Source organism: Megascapheus bottae, chromosome 7 (genome assembly GCF_031878675.1).
Source record: "Megascapheus bottae isolate mThoBot1 chromosome 7, mThoBot2.hap1, whole genome shotgun sequence".
NCBI classification, from domain to species: Eukaryota; Metazoa; Chordata; class Mammalia; order Rodentia; family Geomyidae; genus Megascapheus; species Megascapheus bottae.
Genome location: NC_143515.1, coordinates 31,301,722 through 31,329,700, shown reverse-complemented (window position 1 = coordinate 31,329,700; position 27,979 = coordinate 31,301,722). Strand labels below are relative to the sequence as shown.

At 44.6% G+C, this 27,979-nt stretch overlaps 1 protein-coding gene across 2 annotated transcripts in view; it reads left to right on the top strand.

The window, feature by feature from the left end:
• Hk2 (hexokinase 2) overlaps nucleotides 1-27,979 on the top strand; it is a 60,407-nt gene that overhangs the window by 17,649 nt on the left and 14,779 nt on the right. The window contains exons 2-7 of one of the 2 annotated variants that reach the window (XM_090336605.1): nucleotides 4,403-4,565; nucleotides 19,567-19,715; nucleotides 22,977-23,096; nucleotides 23,664-23,759; nucleotides 24,484-24,583; nucleotides 24,888-25,071. In XM_090336605.1, the coding sequence (XP_090192731.1) occupies nucleotides 4,403-4,565; nucleotides 19,567-19,715; nucleotides 22,977-23,096; nucleotides 23,664-23,759; nucleotides 24,484-24,583; nucleotides 24,888-25,071 (812 nt within the window). Of the gene's footprint in view, nucleotides 1-4,402; nucleotides 4,566-19,566; nucleotides 19,716-22,976; nucleotides 23,097-23,663; nucleotides 23,760-24,483; nucleotides 24,584-24,608; nucleotides 24,816-24,887; nucleotides 25,072-27,979 lie in introns of those variants that run through there. The other variant, XM_090336606.1, reaches the window with a different exon arrangement.

Here is a 27,979-nt window from a genome sequence, read left to right as displayed (position 1 = left end):
TGCTTACCACCCTAATTATGGTCATGACTGTGTTGGGTACTTTGTGTGTGCGTGCGTGTGTGCGTGCGTGCGTGCGTGTGTGTGTGTGTGTGTACATACATACATACATACTTTGGTATGGGGGTTTGAACTCAGTGTCTATATTCCTAAGCTTTTTCCACTCAAGGCTGTCATTCTATCACGAGTTTTTGTGTAGTTAATTGAAAATAAGAGTCCTTCAGATTTGCTTACCAAGGCCTGCTTTGAACCCCAGCACTCAGATCTCAGCCTCCTAAATATCAGATTATAGGTGCAAGCCAGAGTGTCTGTTTTTTCTAGTAAGGAAGCTGAGCTCAGACAAAGTTGCACACCTGCTCAAGTACCTCTCACGTAGGATATGCACACTGGTTTTTCTAGTGCCAAAGCCTTCATATCACTATCACTAGCTACAAACTCAGGATTGACAGAATGATTCTGCATTGGTTTCCAACAAATATGGGGCTTGTCTTTCTGTCAGCACCTGGATCAACACAGAATTATTTCACAGAGACATTATTGGTCTAAAGTCATAACTCCTGGCTCTGAGACCCCAAATAGAAAAGTGGTAGAAATGACCTTAAGTAGCGTTGATTAGAACATGCTAATCACAATAAATATTGACACAATTCAAACCTGCCCAGAACCAGGGAGAGTGTTTCAGGCCCAAGCTGTTACAGGTTTCAATTTCATCCAACCACATCAAAACTTAGGGATTTTTTAAAAAGTCTCATGGAGGCAGGCACGAGTGGCTCACAAATGTAATCCTAGCTACTCAGGAGGCTGAGATCTGAGGGTCATGGTTCAAAGCCAGGGCCCCCCCCCCCCAAAGTCTGAGAGTCTTATCTCCAATAACCACCAGGTTATTGTGGCTCAAAATGGTAGAGTGCTAGACTTGAGAGCTGAAGAAGAGCTCAGAGTTAGTATGCAGGCCCAGAGCTCAAGCTCCATGACCTACAATAAGTAAATAAGTCTCATGATCTTTTCTACTCAGGTTGGCTTCAAACCATGATCCCCAGATACCAGAGTAGTTAGCATTACAGGCACGAGACATCAGTGTTCAACTGAATGTTCTTAATTCTTTCTATTTCTATTTTAATTTTTCTTTTTTTAGGCTGGAGAAGGAGTTATTGGAGTTTAAATTCATGGCCTCAAGTTTGCTAAGCTGGCATTCTATCACTTGAGGCAGGCTTCCAGCCCTTTTGCTTTCTTTTTTCAGAGAGGGGCTCAAATGATTTGCTCAGGTCACCTTGGACTGTAATCTTTTTCTTTCTTTTTTTCGGGGGAGGGGTGGTGGGCAGCAGTCAGTCGTGGGGCTTGAACTCTGGGCCTGGGCATTGTCCCTGAGCTCTTCAGCTCAAGGCTACTGCCCTACTCCTTTAGACACAGGGCCACTTCTGGTTTTCTAGTGGTTAATCGGAGGGAGATGAGTCACAGACTTCAGTGACTGGGCTGGCTTTGAACCTTGATCCTCAGAGCTCAGCTAGGATTACAGGTGTGAGCCACTGGGCCTGGTGTTAGACTGTAATTTTATCTGCTTCCTGTCTAGCTGGGAATGCAAGTATGTGTTGCTGTACTTGGGCCATTTTTCTTTCATTCTGAAACAGGGTCATGCTATATAGCTCAGGCTGGTATCCAACTCATAATCCTCTTTCAGCCAGGATGTTGGTATGCACTACCTTGCCTGGCTTCTCAGTGCTTTTTTTTTTTTTTTTTTTTTTGCCAGTCTTGGGCTTGAGCTCAGGGCCTGAGCACTCTCCTTGGACTTTCTCAAGGCTAGAGCTCTACCACTTGAGCCTCAGCACCACTTCTGGCTTTTTTCTATGTATGTGGTACCAAGGAATCGAACCTGGGTCTTTGTGCATGCTAGGCAAGCACTCTACCACTAGACCAAACTCCCCGCCCCCTCCCCCTTTTTTAAAAAAATAATTTCTCATGTGAGTCTGATGTTTTGCCAAGTCTGAGAACTCTTATCATAGGTGTCAGAATGGAGATCTGGCAGGAGTTATCATAAAGCAGGTTTATCACTGATTGAGAATGAGAAACGGTTTTGTAACTTTGACTAACAATGGAGCTTAGAAAAGTAGTGATCCTCTCATGTTAGAAGCATTCAAGCCTAGGCCAGAGGACTTTGAGGGATGAACCCCCCTAGATTTTGAACTGATTACCTTGAGGACTTTCCTTCTTTAGAAGAGTGGCTATGTTTTGGCTGTTGTCCTACTGCTCGGTGAGAACATGGTACCACCTCTGGGACTTGCTCCCATTTCTTTGTACCTGAATATTAGTGGAAGTTGACAAGATTCTGGAAACTGCATTTATTCTTTTCCCTGCCAATTCAAGAAAACTATCTTCACATAAGGTTGCATTTTGTCCCTGGTTTCTACTTTCTTTGCTACTGTTCATTCAGTGCAGCAGTGCCTGCCCAAGGCAGTTTGGCCTCCAGTAGGATGTTTAGTAGGCTGTGGCATTAGGTGATTAATGAAACCTTTCTAGTGACCTTAATAAACTGGGAATAATTTCATCCTACCCAGGAGCCCGCTACTCCTGAGTTTGAAAATTCAAAGAGCTTCTAGGTGAAGGGGGACTGTTTAATTTAAGATGCAGGGCCTGTGGTTTTTACACATCCTTCCTCTTGGTCTTTCTGCATGAAACACCCAATGCTAGAATCATCCAGAAACCATAGGTCAGACAGGAAGTTCCCACCACACCAGAAAGGCCAGACAGGAAGTTCCCACCTTACCAGAAAGGCCAGCAAGAATAGTGGTCCTGTGGCCCACACAGACCCTGAATTTTACCACCCAAGGAACGTGTAAAACAAGAAGGCAGAAATTCACAACGAAACAGATCACTGGTGGTTCATCCCTATAATTCTGTCTACTCAGGGCACTGAGATTTGAGAATAGCAATTTTAAGGCAGCCAAGGCAAGAAAGTCTGTGACACTCTTCTCTCCAACTTACCACCAAAAATCTGGAAATGGAGCTGTGACTCAAAGTAGCAGAACACTAACCTTGGGCAAAAAAGTTTAGGGACAGCTTTTGCACCCAGAATCAGGACCACCACCACTCCTAGCCCCCCAGAAAAGAAAAAAGCAGTGGAATTCAAGTAAGATAGAGCCTTAGGTCATCACTTGGAAGATAAGGAATGTTTGACGAGGAGATATGAGGCTCATAGTTCAAGCCCAGGTTGGCCAAATGCACACCTGTAATGCTAGCTAGGTAGGAGGTAGAGGTAGGAAGATCAGTGTCCTCTCCAAAAAAGACTGTTTTCCTAATGGGAGAAAATAGAATAAGACTATCCACTGTCAAAGCTGAAGAGAGTTTCCAGGAGGGACAGTCTGAGCTGGTGCTTCTCCATCTGGAGTTTTAGTAGGAAAAGTTCATCCATTCAGATTAGGAACAAGATCAGTGAAATAACTAAGGAGAGTTACCTCTTCTAAGCACTGTAGAGGTTCTATTAGCATTTATGCAAAGGTCCTACACAGTGTCAGGCATGGTGATTGCTTCCGGGGATGCAAGAATAAACAGACATCATTCTACAACCCTTGGTGTTTCTAATTTATTATTATATATAACCTCCCATCATATGATAGTTCAATTTATGGTTTCTTGATTTTGTGATAACGGAAAAGTGATATGCATTCAGTCATAATTGGACTTCAAATTATTTGATCTTTGCTCAGACAGTGATCTGTGGGATGAAATCTTGCGATGTGGCAGTGAGGCACAGCTCCCAGGCAACCCCATAGTCACAGGGGTTAAACCATGATGTCTAGTAGGTTAGGGTTTAAATGAATTTTCCACTTGTATTTTTAACTTACTATGGGCTTCTTATGATGTCATCCCATTTATAAGTCCAGAAGCGTCTGTCAGTATTTATTTCCAAACTGCAGATGCTGTAAGATTTGGAGGTGATGAGTAGCTGGCTTGTGTGGGGCCCGTCTAAGGTTTGCAATGTAGATATAGAACCAGAAAATGGTATAAGTCTAGGAAAAACTGGTGGCTACTGGGCCTAACAGGAGGAGTGCTAGGACTGACGTGGCTGGGCATGGGAAACGTAGTGTAGAAGAAGAGATTGTCAGGGATGAGCCATAGCCCAGGGATGTTGTCATGTGTTTTCAACCTAGTCTCTTTGAGGACACCTTAGCACCTTTTCCCCTGGTTCACCATTCTCTAGGAATAAAATTAAAGCCATTAAAAAAAATACTATGATTTTTTTTTAAAAAACAAAGATAACGGTTTGCCAAGTCAGTTCTTGTGAGTTGGGTTTAATAATTTCTGTCCTCGACAGGTTTTTATTCTTTTGAAGGGCTGGGTGCCATTCCATGACAGAGACTATACTCTAATTTACTAACCCATTGGTCCATTCTTGTTTTCTTCTTTTTTTCAGGTTGACCAGTATCTCTACCACATGCGTCTATCTGATGAGACTCTTCTGGAAATTTCCAAGCGGTTCCTCAAGGAGATGGAGAAGGGGCTTGGAGCCACCACCCACCCTACTGCTTCAGTGAAAATGCTGCCCACCTTTGTGAGGTCTACTCCAGATGGGACAGGTACTGAATCTGGGGGGTGGAGCGAGATGCCCTAAGGGCTTCTCGATGGACACTTGGTTGGTTGTTTCCATTCAAGCACCCAAAGGATTCCATGTCAGTGAAGTTTTCTTTGACGTCAAGCTAACGAAGCCAACGCGGGCTGATGTAGGCACACAGGGAATTGAAGGCTGGGGACTGAGGATGGGCAGAAAGACTAGGAAAAGCTGGCAGCCTTGGCAGTCAACATGGAGACAGCCTGAATGGTCAAAGTCAAAGCTCGTCTTTGTCAGCCATCCTAGGACACTGCTGACAGCAACTTGTTTTCTACCCTGGTGTTGACAAAGCCTTCTTGGCTCAGTTGTGAAGTTTTGTAATTTCATAGAAATTGGCCACACTGGTGATCATAGACCAACGAAGCAGGCTTTGCTCAGAACTACGGGCAAGGGTGCTCACTCTGGCCTACCCCGATCTGAGCATCTCTATGGGTATATTCCGCAGGCATGCTGGGAAAACAGGATAGTTCAAATTGTCCATGATTGATTGTTCCTCCATGAGAAAGGCCTGGAAGTCTAAATAAAGATACTATGGTCATGCCCATAGTTTGAGTACTTGGGAAAGTGAGGCAAAAGGTTGGAGTTTGAGGGCAGACTGAGTCCTACTTAGTGAGATTAAAAAAAACATAAAACATCACACAAAGTGAAATATGGAGACCATGTGAAGAGCCACAGCGTTGTACAGTTAGGTATTGAAGGCTCTGAAGTTTGTTTAATCCTGTTTGGATACAGAATCCTTGTTCTCTGGTGTGCCACTCAAAGAGCGATTTCATCTTATGGATAGAGATTGATAGAAGGAGCTCAAGGGCAGCTTTCAGGGCAAAGGAAGAGCCAGGAAGCACGGGAGTCCAAGAAGCTGAGAAAGGAGAGAAGCTAGTAAGCCGCAGGTGGTGAGATGTCTGCAGAGGAACTGGGGCTGCAGAAAGGAAGTTGTACTCACCTATTTCCATCATACTGTGCTCTTGAGGCTCACTGGTGTCTCTAATAAGAACCTGGTTTGTCTAACAAGTCTTTATACAGTTCCTAAAGTAAGTATGTTTGCTGAAGTCTTGGAGCCTGGCCTGGTTCCATCTCTGAGGCTGACCTTGTTCAAGATCATTCTCATGTGTGCCTCAGCCATATAATGAGCCTCTTGAGGTGTGTGTGTGGGGGGGCGCTGAAAATTCTCCCCCCTAGAACCTCTAGATTGGCACATTTACTGTACCTACCTACTTTGCCCTGATTTGAAACCGTACTGGTTTCTATGTTTTGTTTGTTATTCTGATAAATTTATTAGCTCTTGAAGTTTAGTTATTGTCCAGGTATGCGTTCTGGTGAAAGAACTGGGACTGGGAGTGTAGTCTAGTGGTGGAGCGCTTGCCTAGCATTCCTGAAGGCCTGGGTTCGATTCTTCAGTACCACATACTCAAAAATAAGGAAGTGGCTCTGTGGCTCAAGTGGCAGAGCAAAAATTATCCAAGGACAGTGCCCAGGTCCTGAATTCAAGCCCTAGGACTGACCAAAAAAAAAAAAAACCAACACAAAACAAAAACTATGCTGAACATCTGCATTCATTTATTATTACTTTTCAAAAAATATTATAAAGTAGGCTGGAAATGTGACTTAGTGGTAGAATTTTTGCCAAGCATGCATGAAACAATGGGTTTGATTCCTCAGTACCACATAACCAGAAAAAGCAGGAAGTGGACTTGTGCCTTAAGTGAGAAAGTGCTAGCCTTGAGAAAAAGAAGTTCAGGGACACTGCTCAGGCTCTGTTCAAGCCTCAGGACTGGCAAAAAAAATGAAGAAAGTAAAGGTTTTTAATATTTTAATCCTTTTGTTTATGCACATCCTGGGGCTTTGAACTCAGGGTTAGGGTGCTATCCCCGAGCCTTTTTGCTCAAGGCTGGTGTTCTATCACTTGAACCATGACTACTCCCGTTCTACTTCTGACTTTTTGCTAGAGTCTCATGGGCCTCCCTTTCTGGGCTAGTTTTGAACGTTGATCCTCAGATCTTGGCCTCCTGAGTAGCTAAGATTATCGGTGTAAGCCACCAGTGCCCCAGGAATTGGAGGCTTGGATGGCCAAATAATTTTCCCAAGATCAGATATCTAATGGTCTTGGGATGAGGCAGGAGTCATGCTATAGATACCAAGCTAAAGGCATCAAGACCACACTCAACCTGAGTGGGTACACATGTGTGCATGTGCATATGTATGGACCTATGCATAGCACTGCTACATAGAGTAAACGCCAGCTGTTACTACTGTTGAGGTTGGTCTTAACATGGTTAACATCAGGATTATGTTCTGTTACTTGGAAGTGGTATGAGCTATGGCATGAGGCAAAAAAGGGTTAGGGATTCCTCAATAGATAGAGAAGGACAATTCACGTTCATTGTTGGCTTTCCTAAGAAGCTCTGTAGAGAAGACCAAGAGTGCATTCATGACCATACAGACAGACCCTGGATGTAGTCACACACAGCTAGGCTCTTGCTGGTGCACCTGTTTCCTCAACAAGGCCACAGGGTGTGGGGACGTGGGGAGAAGTCTGGGCTGCTAGCAATGACCGCTGCTCGACAGAAGTCTCCAGACCGTCGCTCCAGTGATGTCTGCTCAATTTGGATTTTATCAGAGCCCTGTTTCTCCAGCATTCATACCTCTGATCTGGAAAGATCAGCTCTCAGCCTTCTGAGTAACTAGGATGACAGGTGGAAATCATTGATACCTAGCTTAGTAGTTGTTTTCAGTGCAAGTGTTTTCCTTTTCCTCACTGGGATTTATCTACCTTGGGATCTTGAATAGTTCATTCCTTTTGATTATTGACTCCAGGATATTATTGAAATCATATGAATATTGACTGATACCGGACAGTTGTTGTGAACATTCTTACATAAGCCTTTTGTGAGCATGCATTTTCAGTTTCTTGGATAAACACCTGGGCCATAGTTTGTTGTAAATACTTAAAAACTGCCAGACCTCTCTCTGTTAAGCCATTTTATGTGGCCATCGACAATATGTGAGGGTTCTGCATATTCTTCTATTCTCACCAATATTTATTGTCTATATACCCTCTTAACTTTCGCAAGAATTGGAGAAAAGAAGCATTTATTTTATTTTTATCTGTCAGGCATGACACTTTCTTTTTAATTTTTGCACTACTGGACTCTAAACTCAGGGCCTCATGCTGCTTTCTATCTTGCTTGTTTGATTGATGCTAAATCACTTGAGCCTCCAGCTTGGATTTTGCTTTTTTGCTAGTTTTGTTTTTGGAGATAGAGGCTCATGGCTTTTTATCCCCCCTACCTGGGCTGGTCTCAAACTCTCAATCTCAGCCTTCTGAGTAACTAGGATTACACATAGGAGCTACTGGCAACTGATTATAGGAAAATAACTTGATTTAGAGACAGCAGGCACCTGTTGAGATTTCAACTTAGCCAGCTGCATGCCAACTCTGGTTTGTTAAGATCACCAGTAGCACTACATGTATGCTTCTGGGTCTCCTACATGACCAACACAATTCACCAATTCTTTTTTTGGGAACTTCCATGTAGCTGTTAAGTTTGATAACAAAAACCTATCTGAGGTTCCTTTCCTCTGTAAGGCAAGCCATGGTGTGCCAAGCTACCTGTGCCTTGCCTTTGAATATGGAAAATTAGCCCTCTGAGAGATAAAGGTTGTAGATAATTAGAGAGCGATATCCTGCCACATAATTCAAGTATACGAGATGATAAATAGAGACTGGACCAGTGATTGGTTTTATATGAGCTGGTAAAACCGTGAGCAAATCCCTTATCTTGGTTGCTGTGCATTGTATTAACAGCCAGGCAACAGAGACTTAAAGCAAACAGCTAGCATACAAATAAGTTAGTGAGTGTATTTATATGGTGCCAGAAATACAAATGATTGTGCTGATAGTTTACATATGGTAGATGGCCTTTACGTATGCTAGGCATTGTGCCAAACACCTTGTCTTTCACTGTATTAAAAAAATAGTCCCTTTACCCCCAACTACTCTGGGCCTCACATTTGTTGAGTAGACATTTTGTCATGGGAGCCATGCTCTCTTCTGTGTTGTATTCAATTTTTTTTTGGGGGGGGGGTCTGGGCCTGGGCATTATACCTGAGCCTCAGCCCAATGCTGTCATCCTACCCCTTGAACCACGGTCCCACTTCCTGTTTTCTAATGGTCAATTGGAGATAAGAGTCTCATGTTCTTTAGTGCCCAGGTTGGCTTTGAACCTTGATCCTCAGATCTCAGCCTCCTGAGTAGCTAGGATTACAGGTGTGAGCCACCACCCCTGGCTGTATTCAGTTTTGACAAACTGTGCTTCTGGATGTAAAGAGTGGAGAGAGTATGTGTGTATGTGTCTGTTTGTTCTGGATATATGCCTTTGACCCTAACTCAAAAGACAGATGGGGTTGGAATAGATGGCAGGGAAGGGAAATAATAGACACATAAATTGATATATGTTGAATTGAAACCCATTTGTACAATATTTAAAGATAATTTTGAATATGATTAAGAAAATGTTGCCACATGCAGGTGTGCAGGTAGAGCTGCAAGCTCTGGATTTTGTCCAAATATAATTTCCCTAGGATACTTTCACTACTGAACATCTTATGTCACTGGAAATCCTTCCATTCTGGGCAAACGAAGAGGTGACCTCCCCCACCAGAACCCTGGGCTTCCATTGCTGATTTGCTGAACTGTCACAGCAGCTAACCTCCCTGGCACTAACCCATCCCCAGAGTGCTGGTAGACTCCTTTTTAGAATGCATCTGGCCTGCTTGAGAACCAGAGTCTTTGGTAATGGCATTGGACATGTGCTATATCCATGTCATGGAAACCTGGTGTTGTAGTGTTTCTGGATGCCATTTTTGGTTGGCAACTACCAACTGGTCCATCCCATAGCATTATAAGAAACCTCTGAAAAAAAAAAAAAAAGAAACCTCTGTCCTCCCCTGTGTCTTTCCTTTTCTTTTGACAGTTTCCTAAGCCCAGTTAGCTCATGTTGTCTGCTGAACAACCTTTCCAACTTATTCTAGTTATTCTTTCTGTCAAGTCAGTGGTTGCTTAGCATCAGGTCACTGTAAAGGATTTGGTAGCTCATCCATGCTCAATGTTAAAACAACTAGTGACAGATGTAAAGCATTGTGTTAAGAAGTCTTTAAATGGTTTCGGTTTCTGACTTGTAAAATAGTATTTTTTTAAACGTTTCTTGACTTCAGTTTTTCTGGAGGGAGCAGACTTCAGTCCCAAACTTAACCATATGAAATTATACAGTACCTGATTTAAAAGACATAATTAGAGATATAACTGGACAAGGGGTACAGGAGTTGAGCTGAAGTAAACCAGTGTCTTCTCTTGCTGTATTCAGATCTTGCCACCTGCCTGGATGACCTGCATCTGGGAACACTTTACAAGCCATGTGTGCAAAGTGGGCTTGTGGAGTCTGAGGCTGGGCTCCTGGCCCAGCACTCAGTTTTGCATGAAGGGGCACTACTGCTTGAAAGTATGAAACCAAACCAAAACAAGTCTGCAGATCATTCTTAGACACTGGCTGGCACACTGCCCTGAGTGCCCAATGAGGGAACAGGTGGTATTCTATTTTAATTGGTGGCAAGTATCTGTCTATTGGAAATAGACTTGGTTGAAAATTCAGCAGGTACCAGGCTTGCCCACTAACACATGGTTTAAAAATGATCTATGGATTTATTATGTAATTGTACAAAGGGTTTCAATCCCAGAAGCCAGGTTATAAGTACAGTGCATCTTGATCATATTTTTCATCCATCTCTTCCATTTTTCTCCATCTCTTTTCTACCCTCAAGTTATATAGTTCAGGTTTTACATAGTGTACACTGACTATAATAACTGCATCTGCTCACTCTTCTCCTTTCCGGTGCCCTTCCCTTATTCCGTCACACCTTCTCCACCCCTCCAACATGCAACAGTATTAAGCTTGTTCAAGTAAATAACTGAAGTCACATCAACTAATGTGACATGGACTTTCTTTTCATGAACAGGTGTTTAGTCAGATACCATTTTGGTCTTTGTCATTTGCCAGTGACAGGTGAGTTCCCAGGAGAAACTGGAACTCCTTTATCTTGCTGACCTTATGTATCTGATAAGAGTGGAACTGAAAGTAGGCTGATTGATTGGTCATCTAGGCTGGGAAATGAATCAGCCAACAGACTGCAGGTCTTCACTGTTGGGGCAGTGTGACACAGAGTGGCACCTGGTCCCCCCATCTCCATTTCTGAGACTCTTTTTTTTTTTTTTTGCCAGTCCTGGGCTTGAGCTCAGGGCCTGAGCACTGTCCTTGGATTTTTCTCAAGGCTAGAGCTCTACCACTTGAGCCTCAGCACCACTTCTGGCTTTTTTTTCTTTCTAAGTATGTGGTACCAAGGAATCGAACCTGGGTCTTCGTGCATGCTAGTCAAGCACTCTACCACTAGGCCAAACTCCTGGCCCCCATCTCCATTTCTTTTTAGCAGGGGCCAGTACCATTTAGTTAAGGTCCCTCCCTCCCTCCCTCCGTCCTTTCCTTCCTTTCCACTTTTTTCCTTTCTCTAGGCAGCTGATGCCCTTTCTCTGGTTGGAATGGGAGAACACCCTGCCTCTGTCAGCTTTATTAGGTTCCAGGTTGCACTCTAGAGCATGGTAGTTAGCTTTGTCAGTGTCTGTGCACCTGTCACCTCATTCTCTCATCCCGCTATTCAGTGTGAAAGGTTAAATCTAAGAGGACTTAGTCACGTAATAAGCCCATAAGGGGCATATTGGGTAAACTGATAAATGTGAAGGTGTCTTTGATTTCTTTTTCACTACTTTATAGCTTCCAGGAACTAGAAGCTTTGGGGTCAGATGGACTGTAACACTGGCTCTTACTTGCCCCTGCATGACCTTAACCAAATGAGTCAACTTTTGAGACACAGCATCACTTCCTCCATTAACCAGGCCCATTTAGGGGCCTCTGCTTCCTCAAGGTCCAATGCTTTTGACATTGTTAAAGAAAAGCTCATTTGAAAGTTCACAACTTTCCTATGAACAGTCTCACTGGCCGAGAACCAGATAAGATCAGCATCTTGGTTGGAATTGGTTGATTGGAGCCTGGATATTTCTCATTAATTTGAATTGTAATGTTTACCTGAGCTCCTTAGGATCAGTAAATTAACATTTATAAATACGTGAGGTGCTCATTGCTTAACAAACCATGTTTGTCTTCTGTTAAAGGCATCTATAGGGTGGGCTTCCCATCTACTAAGTCTCTCATTTAATAAATGAGCCATTGATGGGAAAATTTAGGGTGAGATAGCTCATATCAACTGTAATTACTGGAGATTTATGGGGCCTATCCATCCATCTCTAAGCTCCAGCCCTCAACCACAACTCCCATGCATGCTATGAGTATGAGTACGTCAGTGTCTAGTGCCTCAGATTCTGGAAAGGGCACAGTCCTTAACTATTAGCTGTGGATATGTGTGTTTGTGACAAGAGTGCTGGGGAGAAGAGATGTAAAAGGATGTCTGTTCCTGAAGAATCTAAGGAAAACGCAATATTCCTTCCTTGGAACAGAATTTCCAGCAATATAAGTTATTTGTCAACAAAGTCACATTCGTGATGGAGCTGTGCTGGGCTGAATCCAGCAGGGCTGGTCTTGCGTGGTCACCAGCTAGGACACCCCTGGTCACCTCCTTCCCCCATGGTAACTGATTCAGCAGACTGCATGTGTCCTGGACCTGGGAGTGCTGATAAGGCAGTTCATTCGTGATGTTCCTTTTCATCCCTCATGACAGCTACTACATTGTATTTCCTATCATCTGGCGGAGATCCCATGACCAGAGAAGGCTCAGAATCAAAGTCTCTGGGAAAGTTGCTCAGGGCCATGGACCAGACAAAAATTCTCCCAAATGAGGTTGATGTTGCTTTAGTGAGCCAACAACTAGCATGAATCATGAGGCTGCCTCCAGGACCTATGATGGAAAATGAGTACGAATCCCAATAGCTTTTCTTAGAGAGGTCACCATAGCATTCCCTCCTAACTCCGCCTCGGGAGGCTGTCTGGGAAGGTGTGGAGTATTGTTGTTTGCTGAAAACCTGTGGAGAAACTTCTTAGCACTTAGAGAGTGTGCCTTACATTCTTGGCATAATTCAGTGCTCGAAGCATATTTCTTCTTCACGACCATCTTATTAAATATGGTGTTCCCGTTTGGTTTTACTTTATTATTACTTTTAAAATGTTTTGTGGTTGTACTGGCTCTTGAACTTAGGGCCTGAACACTGTCCCTTAACTTTTTTTTTTTACTCAAGGCCAGTGTTACTTGAACCACGGCTCCACTTCTTTTTTTCCCCTGGTCTTTGGTGATTAGAGTCTCTTGGGCAGCTGTTGAACCTTCATCTTTAGATCTCAGCCTCTTGAGAGTAGCTAGGATTACAGATGTGAACCATTGGCACCATTTAGAAATGGAATGATTGAGGCCCAAAGGCTTGACCATGACAGCACTTACTGCTATGCGTTGAGTCCTGGGGGAAAGCCCATGGGATATGTTTGCTCTTGGTTTCCCTTTTGTGCTCTAAGGGCTGCATTGGTGCTATCAATGAACCAGCCTGTCTTGTTGGTTTCATTTAGTGTGACTGTCCATTCTGTTCCATTTCAATTTCTATTAGGAGAGAGATTCAGTATTGAAGAATAAGTCAATAAACGGTTTCCTAGGAAGTTCCCGTGCTCTTTGAGGAGGAATGGGGTAGATCAGTGGGAGACTTGTGGGGCCTTTGCCTATCAGGAGGATGCAGTGCAGTGTGGGTGAGCCACCTCCCCTCCCTGCTGGCCCTTGCCTACTAGCCACTCAGCATTTTCATTCTGTGATCTACAATGGAGCATGTCCCTGTAGTTAGCTGTGTTATTTGTCCAGAATCTAGATGTTTCCTGTCTGCACTGCTTATTTTCTGGGGGGAAGGAACTCCATCTTTTTAGTTGCACAGGAAGGTTTGACCCCAAACTTTTCCAGAGTCCTTCTATCTGCTTTGTTATTCCTTCAAAACCCTTATGGCTTGAATGAAGTCTCTTGGATTTGTCTGCCTGGGCTGGCATTGGACTGTGATCCTCAGATGTGTTTCCCGAGTAGCTAAGATTACAGGTGTGATTCTGGGACACTGTGCCCAGCTATGCACCGATTCTTGGCTTTACATGCTCTGAGTCTTAGCATTCTCTCAAATACTGCTAAGCCTGAGTTCCTTCAGGGGCACCTGCTTAGCAGTGTACTAGACCCATTGACTTTATAACAATGTGACCTTATCCTGTATAAGACATTGCCATTGAAGTATATAGATATTAAAGAGCAATTTTTGGATATGAAGAATAGAGTTGAATTATGGTATAGGCCTGTGGGGCCCTGGAGCTCCACGGCGACTTGCTTAACATGTAGTAAGGAGTAGATCTTGTGAAGGGAGGAAGGGGGGCCCCACTGTTGGATATGAAACTGTCACATTGTTGATGTGAAGTATAAGGTTAACATAAAAGTGCTAAGCATTAGGAAGTAAGGCCCACTATGATCCTCATCTAAGAATTTATCTTCCTTTTTACTCATTGTATGAATGCTTAGCACTGTTTAATCATGCCCAAATGTAATTATTTGTGTTTTACTATCCACTGGATTAATTTATAGATTTATGGATATATTCTAGTTATTACAAATGAGGGAGCCATACAGCTTATGTTCTTTTGGGTCTGGCTTCATTTAATATAATTTTTTCTAAATTTTTCGAGTCTTTCCATTTCCCTATGAATGAGGCTTGTGGAAATGAACTCTAAGAAAATGGAAACAGGTATTTCTTTTCTCTTTTCCTTTGGTTTTGTTGTGCCAAGATTGTTCCAAGTTCTGGGAATGACCCCTCCCCCCTTGTTTAGGGCCCATGAACTTGAACCCCAGGTGGTACTCAGCGGTTAGACACCTGAGTTCTGATTCGACCAGTGGTTAATTGTGATTCTCCTTTAAAAGCAGAGTAAAGTTCTTGCTCAGGGCCTGTCAGCGTTGCCGGCTGCTGGTACGCGGAGGCCCAAGTCTAGACTCGTAAATAAACGACCCTTTTTAGCTTTGGCTGTGGCCTCTGGTGATCCTTTTGGGGTTCTAGAAATTCGGGTACAATTGGTGCATTGGCCGGGAACCCCCAAGCCCACTCAGACGCCTAATCAACGGGTCGTGGAAAAACCGCCGTAAATAGGCTGGCTTCGTTTGTCTCTTTGTCTCTGTATTGTGTTTTATCTGATAATTTGTTAATCTGGGTTGCCTATAGGTTCTGTATTTGGGGTCAACGAAGAATCCTGGCAGATGTGCTATAGGATTGTTGACGGGACCAGTGGGAGACGTCCCTTGTGCCCTTATTGGGAACTATTGTTAGAATGGTTGTGCTGCGACCATCCCTCTGTCTGATAGTTCCATCCAGGCTGTATTGAGGAGCTGTTGTTAGGATGGTCGTGTTGCGACCATCCCTCTGTTTGATACTCCCATTCAGGCTGTATTGGGGAACTGCTGTTAGGACGATTGTGTTGTGATCGCCCCTCTGGTTAACAATTCCCTTCTGGTTATTGGTTTAAGCGCGCACATGTTGTTTTTGTTGTTTGTGTTTTTGTATTTTCTGTTTGTTTTATTGATTTGGATATCTTCCCCTGAGGTGGGTACTACTCCGCTTGCTCTTCTAATAATGAATTTTAAGGATGTTAGAAGCAGAGGTTCTGATTTGAGTAAAAACAAACTAATTACTCTTTGTAATTCGGAATGGCCGACCCTGTTCGAGTTCGACAGTACCCTATGTCTTTAGAGGCTCGGGTAGGAATAACTCCTCACATTCGCCGCCTCTTAGACCAGGGAGTGCTGCGACCTTGCCGGTCAGCCTGGAACACTCCATTGCTGCCATTACGCAAGCCTCACACAGGAGAATATCGGTCAGTGCAGGACTTACGAGAGGTTAACAAGCGGGTTATGGACATACACCCAACTGTGCCTAATCCTTATACCCTCCTGAGTACTCTTGACCGTGAAAAAATGTGGTATATGGTCTTGGATTTAAAAGATGCTTTCTTCAGTTTGCCTTTGGCCCCCAAAAGCCAAGAACTTTTTGCATTTGAATGGACTGACCCAGAAAAGGGCATTAATGGGCAACTGACCTGGACCCGACTGCCACAAGGATTTAAAAACTCACCCACACTATTTGATGAGGCCCTCCACGAGGATCTAAGTGAGTACAGACAAAAACACATCAATTTGGCCCTTTTACAGTATGTCGATGATCTTTTAATAGCGGCACAGACTCATAAAGGGTGCATCCAGGGGACGAAGGACCTCCTACAAACCTTAGGAAAGCTGGTCTATCGAGCCTCGGCGAAGAAAGCACAGATCTACAAGACTGAGGTAACCTATTTAGGCTACCCGCAAAGAGACAGTGCTCCGCATACCCAGACCACAATCACAACGACAGGTGCGAGAATTTTTGGGGACAGCTGGATTTTGCCGACTGTGGATTCCCGGATTTGCGGAACTGGCCAAGCCTTTGTACTTGGCTACTAAGGATCAGCAACCTTTTTGTTGGACAGAGGAAGCTGAACAGGCTTTCCAACAAATAAAGACAGCTTTATTGTCTGCCACAGCCTTGGGACTCCCGGATGTTCTCAAACCCTTCCAGTTATTTGTGGATGAGAGTAAAGGAGTAGCTAAAGGAGTCCTGACTCAACATCTGGGTCCCTGGAGAAGACCCATTGCTTATCTATCTAAAAGGCTGGATTCTGTGGCTGCTGGATGGCCTCCCTGCCTCTGAATGATTGCAGCCACAGCATTGATGGTAAAGGATGCAAATAAGTTGACCCTGGGACAGGAGTTACAGGTCACAACACCTCACGCTATCGAGGGCATTCTTAAACAGCCCCCAGACCGATGGCTTAGTAATGCGCAACTCATTCATTATCAAGGACTATTGCTAAACCCCCTCAAGATTCTTTTCCAGCCTCCAACTGCCCTTAACCCAGCCTCGCTACTGCCCGATCCAGATCTGGAAGCCCCACTTCCAGTGTGCTGAGGTTTGGGCCCAAGTGCATGGAGTAAGAGAGGATTTGCAAGATAGGCCTCTGCCAGATGCAGAGATTGTCTGGTTCACCGATGGAAGCAGCTTGATACACCAAGGACGGGGGTATGCAGGGGCTGCAGTAGTCTCAGAGACTGAAGTAATCTGGGCTGAGTCCCTGCCTCCAGGAACGTCAGCACAAAGAGTGGAACTGGTGGCTTTAACCCAAGCTTCAAGACTGGGTAAGGATAAAAGACTGACAGTTTATACAGTTGGTATGCTTTTGCCACCGCCCACATACACGGGGGCAATATACAGAGAGAGGGGCCTCCTTACAGCAGAAGGAAAGACTATCAAAAATAAGGAGGAAATATTGGCACTCCTGGCTGCTCTTTGGGAACCAAAGAAACTGGCAATAGTCCATTGCCCAGGACACCAGAAACCTGTAGATCTAGTGTCCAGGGGCAATCATCTGGCTGACCAGACTGCCCGGGAGGTGGCCTTATCTTCAATTCCAGCTCTAGCCCTCCAGCTCCCAGACCCAGGACCCAGAGTCTTACCACCAATCCCAGGGTATACGGAGGAAGATTTGCAATGGACTGAGAAACTACCTATGGTACAGCTCCTTGATGGATGGCGCAGAGATTCCAGGAGTCACATAGTACTCCCAGAAAAATTAGGGATGAAGGTGTTTAAAAAAATTCACCATAGTACTTATCTGGGAGCCAGAAAGATGCAAGACTTAATAAGACAAACTGGACTACGAATTAAGGAAGCAGCTATCAAAATTGATCAGATTATTTCAGGTTGCAGAGTATGTCAGTTAAATAATGTAGGGAGAAATCAGCAAAATTTAGGAGCAAGACAGCAAGGGGATAAGCCAGGATCCTATTGGGAGGTAGACTTTATTAAAGTAACACCAGGGAAGTATGGATATATAAGTATTTGTTAGTTTTTGTAGATACCTTCTCAGGCTGGGTCGAGGCTTTCCGGACTAAAAGGGAAACTGCACAGATAGTGGCTAAGAAGATACTAGAGGACATCTTACCCAGGTATGGCTTTCCAGTAATGATAGGTTCGGACAATGGACCTGCATTTGTCTCGAAGGTAAGTCAGGGACTGGCTTCCATACTTGGGGCAGATTGGAAATTACATTGTGCTTATAGACCCCAAAGTTCAGGACAGGTAGAGAGAATGAATAGAACATTAAAAGAGAACCTGACCAAATTGACCATGGAGACTGGTGCAAACTGGGTAGCTCTTCTCCCCTATGCTCTGTTCGGGGTTTGAAACTCCCCTTTTAAATTAGGACTTACCCCCTATAAAATAATGTTTGGTAGACCTCCCCCTATAATACCCAATCTTAAAGAAAATCTTGTTAGAAAAGAAGAGGATGGTGATTTTGAATTTTTGTTTTCACTCCAAGCCCTGCAAAGGGCTCACCAAGAAGTCTGGCCCAAGCTGAGGGACCTGTACAAGACAGAACCACCTCTGGTGCCTCATCGCTATAGACCAGGTGACTGGTCTATAGCCACCGGCAAGAAAATCTGGAGCCACGATGGAAAGGACCCTTTCAGGTCATCCTGACAACACCCACCGCCCTCAAAGTAGACGGAGTAACTTCTTGGATCCATCACACCCAGGCCAAGCCAGGGGATCCGTTTCCAGACCTTATAGAACCCTTGTCCAAAACAACTTGGAAGATTGATTGGACTAAAAGTAGCCCTTTAAAAATTAAGTTACGCCGCCAAAATCAATAATAGTTATGGGCAGTATTTTGACAGGGACTTTGTGTGGGTAAATACTCATAGTTGTGTATTTCCATCTACTGGTGTTAAAACGGGAAAGGGAGCAAGGTGAAGGAATTTTTCCCCTTGGTTGATAACTCTTTCTGTGTTAGCTGGACCCTTAGGCCCTTGTGTGATTATGCAGAGATAGCCAAGATTGGCTCTAAAAGTATCATGGGAAAGGGGAGAATGTTGTGCCAAGATTGTTCCAAGTTCTGGGAATGACCCCGCCCCCCTTGTTTAGGGCCCATGAGCTTGAACCCCAGGTAGTAACAGCTTGGTACTCAGCTGTTAGACACCTGAGTTCTGATTCGACCAGTGGTTAATTGTGATTCTCCATTAAAAGCAGTGTAAAGTTCTTACTCAGGGCCTTTCAGCGTTGCCGGCTGCTGGTACGCGGAGGCCCGAGTCTAGACTTGTAAATAAACGACCTTTTTTAGCTTTGGCTGTGGCCTCTGGTGGTCTTTTTGGGGTTCTAGAAATTCGGGTACAACAGTTTGTTCCCCTTTGTCACGGTTTTTGAGTTCTGTACCCTTTGTCTTGTATTTGTTTATCTGCTTTGGGGAGGGGAAGAGGAATCACAGATGGTGGGACAAAGCGTAAACCAATGCAACAGCAATATTCACTAGACACTGTTAAATGAACTTGACAACCTGGGGTGGGGGGAGGGAGGACAAAGGGAAAAGGAGGGAGAAAATCAGGGAGGGGGTGACACCTAAAAAATATATGTAGTCATTTCTTGGCTTATTAACTGTAACTCCTGTATATCTCCTTTATAATACATTGGGCATCAGACAGCACTATTTATTGAGGGACTCGGTTTTCAGTATTTTTTTAATGTTTTGTTCAGTTCAGTTTTATGCTGTATCAGGGCATGAACTCAGTGCCTGAGTTCAACGCTAATGCTTTGCTACTTGAGCCACAACACAACTTCTAGCTTTTTCATGGTTTCTTGCAGATAGTGTTTCTGATTTGTCTGCTCAGTCTGGTTTCAAACTGTTCCTCAGATCATAGCCTCCTGAGTAGCTAGGATTACAGGCATGAGACACCAGCACTGGCTAGGATTTTAAGTTATAAGTGATCTCTTTCAGGAAGTTTGGTCTTGTTTTTTCTCTTTTAAACTGTGGCTCCACCTTTGTTTATAGAGCATGGGGAATTTCTGGCTCTGGACCTTGGAGGGACAAACTTCCGTGTGCTCCGGGTAAGAGTGACAGACAATGGACTCCAGAAGGTGGAGATGGAGAACCAGATCTATGCCATCCCCGAGGACATCATGCGAGGCTCTGGTACCCAGGTATGGCTCTACAAACACCTCTCTTGGGATTGTCCTATTTCATCTTCTCTTGCCAGAGTGACAATCAGAACACCTATGAATACCAGCCTCGCAGTAGTTCTCCCCAGCAGCAGGAGATCTGGCTATTCCTGCCATGTTTTATACCCAGAAGGGTGTCACTAATAAAACGAATGGGTGATAAACACATAGGATGACACTGACACATCTTGGAAGAGGTGGAGTCCATATTACTAGTTCCTGTTCCTAATCAAGCCATTGCTGGGAAAAGTGACTGATTATGAGCGGAGCAAGTGAGTGAGATATTTTTAGGTTCTATGTATTTGTCTTTGGTGGCAGACCAAAGGGTAAAGTTTCTTGCCTTATTTAGAGGCTGGAATTGGAGGAGGAGCTCTGCTGAAGGCATCACCCATCTGTCTCTAACACAGTGTTGGGAAGGAATCCCACAGGAAAGGCTCCTCCATCACTTTCTCATGCTTGTACTACCATGCTGAAATACTGAAGAGGTTGAGCCCTGTCTTCAGCAATATATTGGATTCAGTTCTGTCCTCTGTCTCCCCCTCTGTAAAGAGAGGGGGCTAGTACCTTTTAGATTGTGGGGTGGCTTGGAGAGGAGGCATGGGATTTCAACTCTAGGCCTGGGCGTTATCCCTGGGCTCTTCAGCTCAAGGCTACTGCCCTTACCCCTTGAGGCACAGCGCCACTTCCAAACCTTGGTCTCTTAATGTAGCATCCTTGGTGGCTTAGGAAGCGTCTCCCTCCTAAATCCAGGCCTTGTAATACTGACTGCTTCTAGCTGAAACTACACCAGGGAATGGTTCTTACTTTAGTGTGGCTGTTGTTGTGGCCATCTTTTGTTGTAACAAAGATCACTAGTTCCCATTAAGTACAACATCACCTCATATTCACACATAACTTTTTTGAGGCAAGGTGTCTGTGTAGACCAGACTAGCCTCTAATTTAGTCCTTTTGTCTTAGCCCTCCTGTGTGCTAGGATTACAGCAATGAGCCATCATGCCCCGCTAAGGTTTTAAAACTATATCTTACAGGAAGAAAGAGCTGATCTTCTAACCAATGAGGAAAATGAAGCTTTGTACATTGATGCCCTTTGAGCCTTTTTATGGCGGGGAGGTTTTAGTGCTTTCCCCCCAGCATCTTATCCTTAATCCTCCACTAACAGACAAGGAAGCAGATGGTCTTTCTTTTCTTCCCTTTTAAAGGGTATAGGTTCTTTGAGCCCAAAACTAGCCCAAATAACCTTTTTCTTTTACCCTGTATAAGATTATTGAGCACTTGAGGCAGTGAGCATTTACGAGGCTAGACTGAGCAGCTGTAATATTTACTGTATATGTATATATGTCTGTATCCGCACACGCACACACATGCACACAAAGTTCCAGTTCTGGGGCATGCGTCTCCAATGATTAGTTCATCTCTTTAATCCCTTAGAGACTTTCCTGCTTGGGGTAGCTTTGAACCACAATCCTCAGATCTCAACCTCCCAAGTAGCCAGAATTACAGGCATGAGCCACCAGTACCTGATGAAGTAGAGATCATTTTGACTAGCACATAAAAAAGAAGGCACTGGGAATATATGCAATATAATCCCCTTTGTCTCTCTCTCATCAACCTTTGAATAGACCAGAACTTACTAAAAAAAAAAAATATCTCTAGAAACTTATAAAATAAAATGCTTGGTATCTGCTCAAGAGAGTTACCCCAAGTTCCTTTGGTCCTGCCTATCTTTGAGAATGTTCTGGCTTGGGAGTCCAAGGCCCAGGATCAGGGGTGGGGGGGTGGGGTGTTTAACTTCACATGGGATCAAGACAGAAGGATAGAATCCACATAGGGAATTCAGTTAGAGCTGGTCACCTCCCAGACTAGATGAGCCTTATCTTTCTAGGTTTCTCCTCTTGACCTTCCCTAAGGTTTCACAGAAACCAATAGGCCTGTCAGCCTCCCTCCCTCTATATCTCAGATCTTTTGTACATGCAAATAGCATTCTGTCCTTTAAACTTCACTACACGAAGATCACCTTGAAGTCTTGTTGCTGATGTTGTCCCCAGACTTTCTGTTACAGTGTTTAGAAGATGATGAGAGAAGGTTAAAAATTTCCTCTCCTCTCCTCTCCTTTCTGTTAGGCCTGAACTCCTGGGCACTGTCCCTTAGCTTTTTTTTTTTCTTCATTAAAAAATTGTTATTAGCCAGATGCTGGTGGCTCACACCTGTAAATCCCAGTTACTCAGGAGGCTGGGATCTGAGGATCACAGTTGTAAGCCAGCCCCGGCACAAAAGTCTATGAGACTCTTACCTCCTAACCACTGGAAAATTGGAAATGGTAGAGCACTGGCCTTGAGCTGAAGAGATTAGGGACAGAGTTCAAGCCCTATGACCTACCAAAATAAAAACTTCTTATTTTAAAAGGTGATATATATTGGTGATGCCCCTTCATAAGTCAGGTATGTACACATTGGACAATGTCAGCCCATCCTTGGTTGTCTTCCAGTTTTCCTTAGCTTTTTTGCTTAAGGTCAGTGTCCTACCACCATCTCCAGCTTTTTAGTGGTTTATTGGAGATTCATGGACTTTTCTGCCTGGTCTGCCTTTGATCTATGATCTTCAGATCTCAGCCTCCTGAGTAGGTAAGATCATATAGGTATGAGGTATCAGTATTGGCTTGAAATTTCCATTTTTTAAAAGAATTTATCAACTTTGAAATAAGATGTGATTCATATTACATCACGTCATTAGTTTTTTTTTTTCAAATGGAGGAAAAATACAAAAGTTCTTTAATTTTGTGCAGTCGATTTATAGATTGCCAGTGGCCTATCCTTCCCTCAGTCACAAGAAACAGGGATGTTATAAATAATTCTTGGCAGAGACATGAGCTTTCTGGCAAGGTAATCAGTTGGGTGAGGGATAGGGCCACCCAAGTATGTTCTACTCTTGAGCATGTGCTGAATTTCTGATAATGATGGCCATAATTTCTCCCTGTGAACAGTTATTTTGACATGGAGATTTGAATGGAGGACATAATTAATGTGCCCTAGCGTGAAGCCCTTGCATGCATTGAATTACTGATTTACTGGTATCTTGAGGACAAGTCCATGCGGCAGTCTCATGAGCAAATGAAGACTTCTGGGGTGTAAGGAGTTGGCACAGATTAAACTAGCTTCCCCCAAACCCCCAAGCCAGTAGCCTAGGTTCTTTATCTCCATGCTTCCTACCTCTCTGCTCATATTTTCCCGTGTCATCTGTCCTTAGCTGTTTGATCACATTGCTGAATGCCTGGCGAACTTCATGGATCAGCTACAAATCAAAGACAAGAAGCTCCCCTTGGGCTTTACCTTCTCATTCCCCTGCCATCAGACTAAACTAGATGAGGTAAGATACTTTTTGGCCTCTCCCCTGGGGTTGGGAGGACTGGGAACCACTTGCAAGCCTCCTGCTGCTGACCTGCTAACTTGGGTGGGTGTTGGCCTTGACCTGTGGTGCAGATGAAGTTTCAGGCGAGAGTCCTGGGTGACCGTGCGTAGTTGTGAGAGCATGGGGAAGAAGTACCAGAGAGAGATGCTCTTGTCACCTCATCTGACAGACACTGCACAGTGTTCCTATTTCCCCAAAGGCTACAGAATGAGGCATCAGGAACTCTTTTGATCTAAAGTATTCTGAGACTCTTGAAAGAATGATTCTTGGGGAGTTAATGATGTGAGGAGAGATGTGTCTGATTTTGATAGTTCTATATCCTCTTTTGCCCTCTAGGGCAACAAATCAGGAAGGAACCATTGAATTAATCTGGCTTTTCGTGGCCCAAGTTTCTTCTTTCCTGGCCAGTCAGGAAACCATCTACAAATTCATCCATGACTGAGGGCTGTGCTGATAACTGTTGGAGGAGTGTGGTCTGAATTTGAGTTATGGGAAGTCAGTATTCTTTTTTTGATCCTTTTCTAGAGCTACCTCGTCTCGTGGACCAAGGGATTCAAGTCCAGTGGAGTGGAAGGCAGAGATGTGGTGGCTCTGCTCCGAAAGGCTATCCAGCGGAGAGGGGTGAGTGTCTATGTGGGGGGAGTAAAAGCTCAGAGTTAATAGGCTTTTTTGTGTCTACTTTGAAATCTTCCCTATCTGTCCTCTAACTCAGCACAAGAATGTTCTATGGAGCTTAAGGAAAGAAAAGAATTTGTCTTTTTCCTTCCTGCTTTCTATTTATCCCATAATTTTGTGTGTGATCAGGTTTGGAGGTTAATATGATAAAAAAAAAGACCTTAACCTTGATGGGGGAAACATCCTGCAGACTTGAATATCACTGTCAAGCAAAGGCTATATGACTTGGATAAGAGAATGGAATGGATCAGAGAGAGGAAAAGTTAGCAGAAGAGAAGCTGAGGAAGGATGAGGAAGGAGAGATGGAAAGAAGGTGGAGGAGGAGATGGAAGAAGAGGGAAGGAAAGGAGGAGGAAAAAGAGGAGAAAAAAGAGGAGAGGTGAAGCTGGAAGAGCCAAGATGGGCTGTTCTTAATGCAGTGATGGCTATAAACAAGTCTACAGGCTGGCATCAGGAAGATGGACCTCTATGATATAGATGAGCAGCGTAAATGTGAGGTGCTGTTTGACTGGGTCTTGGCCAAGACTTCTAGCTCTAATCTTCCTTGATGTTGAGTTGAGGAGGCAGGCTTGAGTTTCATTTGAACCGGGCCTCTTATTGCCTTTCTCTGTCCTTCTTTACACTTGTTCTGAGATGGTAAAGGTCAAGAGCCCTCCCTTTGATCTCATAGGACTTTGATATTGACATTGTGGCTGTGGTGAATGACACGGTAGGGACCATGATGACCTGTGGCTATGATGACCAGAATTGTGAGATCGGTCTCATTGTGGGTGAGTAAACACCTGCTGGGAGGGCCAGTGCTGTCCCATGCATAGGAATGGGAGCTGGAGAGGGAAGAAGGATCTATAGCCGGGCATTTTCTTGGGTTTGAAGATAATGGTGTAGCCATTTGGGAGGAGGACCTTGTGCAGTTGGTGATGGTTGAGGATTTAAGCCATGCATAGGTTGCCTCATAGTCTGCACTGAGGGATCCCAGCCTCAGCAGCCCCAGGACAGTAGCATGTAAGGGATGGGGGTGGGGGGGGCCTCATCCATTAGTGCAGGGGGTACTGAGTAACTCTTTGCTTTGATTAGGCACTGGCAGCAATGCTTGCTACATGGAGGAGATGCGCCATATTGACATGGTGGAGGGTGACGAGGGGCGGATGTGCATCAACATGGAGTGGGGGGCCTTTGGGGATGATGGCGTCCTCAATGACATCCGCACTGAGTTTGACCGGGAGATCGACATGGGCTCCCTGAACCCTGGGAAGCAACTGTAAGTGGGTCCTTTCTGTGGGTGGGTGGGGCAGAACATGGGGGCTGAGGTTGGGCTGCTGGGGTCTGGGGTTGCTTTCATCTTTTGTTGAGTCTCCCATTGTTCCTGAAAGGTTGCCAAGGCACACACTGATTATGAGAGGGCCTGATAGAACAAGCAGTCACTTTCGATCAAGGCCAGCACTCTACTAGCAATGGAGCCACAACTCCGTTTCCTGTTTTCTGGTGGTTAGAGATAAGAGTCTCATGGAACTTTCTTGCCTGGGCTGGCTTTGAGCCATGATCCTCAGATCTCAGCCTCCTGAGTAGCTAGAGTAATATCAGCACCAGCTTCTCTTTTCACCTTCCATGGGTAAACTTTCCATAGAAACTGAGTCTCACCAGGCATGGTGGCTCACGCCTATAATACTAGGAGGCTGGAGAGCTCAGATAGTACCTAGGCCCATGACCAGGGGGAAAAAATAAAGAAACTGAGTTCCGTAAGACAGTCACATTGTGTGGTCAAGATGAGGGCCTCTGCAAGCCCCTTTGGTATCTTCCCATCATTGCCCCAGGTTTGAAGTTATGAGGTGGCTTCTCACTGTTCCCCTACAGAATTCCTGGGACCTCCTGCAGGCAGACAGAGCTGGATGGAAATCTGGCTCAAGGGTATTTTTCGCCTCTGCCCCTGTTCCTGTGGCCTAGCCATGCCCTAGGGTGGAGTAGAGTAAGGAACCTAGCATTTTTGAACCCTGAATGTTATATATTTTACTACGGCCAGATTTGATTTCTTGTTACTTTTGACTCTTACCTCACAAGATTTCCATTTCCCATTTGCCCAATGCCTGTTGAAGATGTTGAGACTAAATTGTTGCAAATATTGACGGCAGTTGCCAAAACAGTTTTGAGCAATGCAGTACCTCTGTGGTCCCCTTGGCATTGCAACTGTTTTAGGAAACCTTTTAGCTTAGATCTCTTGGGAGAAGCAAGCCAGCTCTGTGAACTGCAACACTGGTGGGCAGCCCTTTTCTTTTTCTATTTTTTTTCCCCTTGTTGGTGGTGGTTATGGGACTTGAACTCTCCGTATGTTTACTGCCCCTGGGCTCTTCAGCTCAAGGCTACCATTCTACCCCTTAGCCACAGTGCCACTTCCAATTTTCTGGTGGTTAAGGGAAGATAAGAATCTCATGGACATTGTGCCTGGGTTGGCTTTGAACCACTATCCTCAGATATCAGCCTCTTCAGTAGCTAAGATTACAGGCGTGAGACACTGACTCCCAGCTTAGCCTTTTTCTTAATCAGGGAGTTTCTGCTTGCCCCACGTCTGCTTTCTTTAGTTACAAGCTGCTCTCTCACATTGAAATGTGAGTCTAATGTACTTGAACTTTCTCAGGAACATACTGCTTGTATCTGCCTTGGGGATGATGAGAGATTTATGAGCTGAGACGTCGCCTCTCTGTGTCTGCCCCATTAATAAGGCACCACCTATGTCATTTCTGAGGAGCCATGTGCCCTCAGCCGTGTCCAAAGACAAAATGACCAGCCAAGCCTTGGCAACACACTCTTGCTTATCCTCAGACAAGACAGGGCGGGGAGACTTCTTGCAAATTGTGAACTATAGTCACCCTGAAGTCATGATTGATGTTGTCATGCTGCCTATCAGGGAATGCTCTCTCTTCAGCTCCAGTGGAGCCAGCTTTGTGGGAGCAGATGTAGAAGCAGCAGATATGTAAACTCTTTATTGTTTACTTTTTGGTGTTTATACTTGAACTTGGCTTTGTATTCTTCCTTAGTTTTTTTCTACTCAAAGCTGGTACTCTACTCCTCAAGCCACACACCCACTTTCACCTTTCCACCCCCCTTTTCTGGCCAATTGGAGATAAGAGTCTCACAGACTTCTCTGTTTGGGGCTGGCTTCAAACTGTAATCTTGAGATTGTAGCTTCCTGACTCGCTTGGATTATGGGCATGAGCTACCAGCGCCCAGTAGAATTCCCTACTGTTTAAGTCAGGCCACTACTGATCTTTGGTCTTTAAGTCTGGGTCTCATTACATAGGCCAGACTAGCCGGGAGCTTGCTATCCTTCTGCCTCACAAGTGCGGGGCTTCCATATGCATATCACCATACCTGGCTTTGCTTTGGTATTTTCAAAGCATCCTGTACTTAGAGAAATGCACCCAGCTCTCTTTTTGCTTTAATCCTTCCTATCTTATCTGTTCCCCCTCTCCCTCCTTCCCTTTCTCTCCCTCTCTCTCCCCTTTCTCTCCCCTCTCTCCCTCCCTCTCCTCCCCCCTCTCAGCAGTACTAGGGTTTGAACTTGAGCCCATATATTCTTAGCAAGACTCTCTACTGCACCATGCTTCTAGTCCTTTAGTATGCTGCTGGTTGTTGTTATTTGTCTCACTGCCTGGACACACGTTGGGAATGAGATTACCTACTTTATGCTTTCTGTTGTAGTTGGGATGACAGGTATAGGTATATGCCGAAATCTCAACTTTTTCTTGTCTAGGCTGATCCTCCCAATCTCAGTCCCTTGTGTAGCACACAATGACAAATATCTGTCTCTGTGCAGAGAAAGGAGTCTGTGGTGTATGCTCTGGCAATCTCAGTCTCCCAAGTAGCTAGGTTTTCTTTTTTCTTTTTGGGTTTGGGTGGGGGTCATGGGGCTAGGCCCTATCTCTGAGCTCTTCAGCTCAAGGCTACCACTGCCCTACCCAAGAGTCAAGCCCCACTTCCCATTTTCTAGAGTTTATTTGGAGATAAGAGTCTCAGGTCCTTTTGTGTCCAGGTGGCTTTGAGCCTTGATCCTCAGATCTCATCCTCCTGAGTAGCTAGGATTACAGGCATGAGCCACCACACCCAGCTGGAGCTAGGGTTTCAAGTGTGAGTTACTAGGACCTGGCAAGTTGCTCCCTGAGAACCAACCTGCG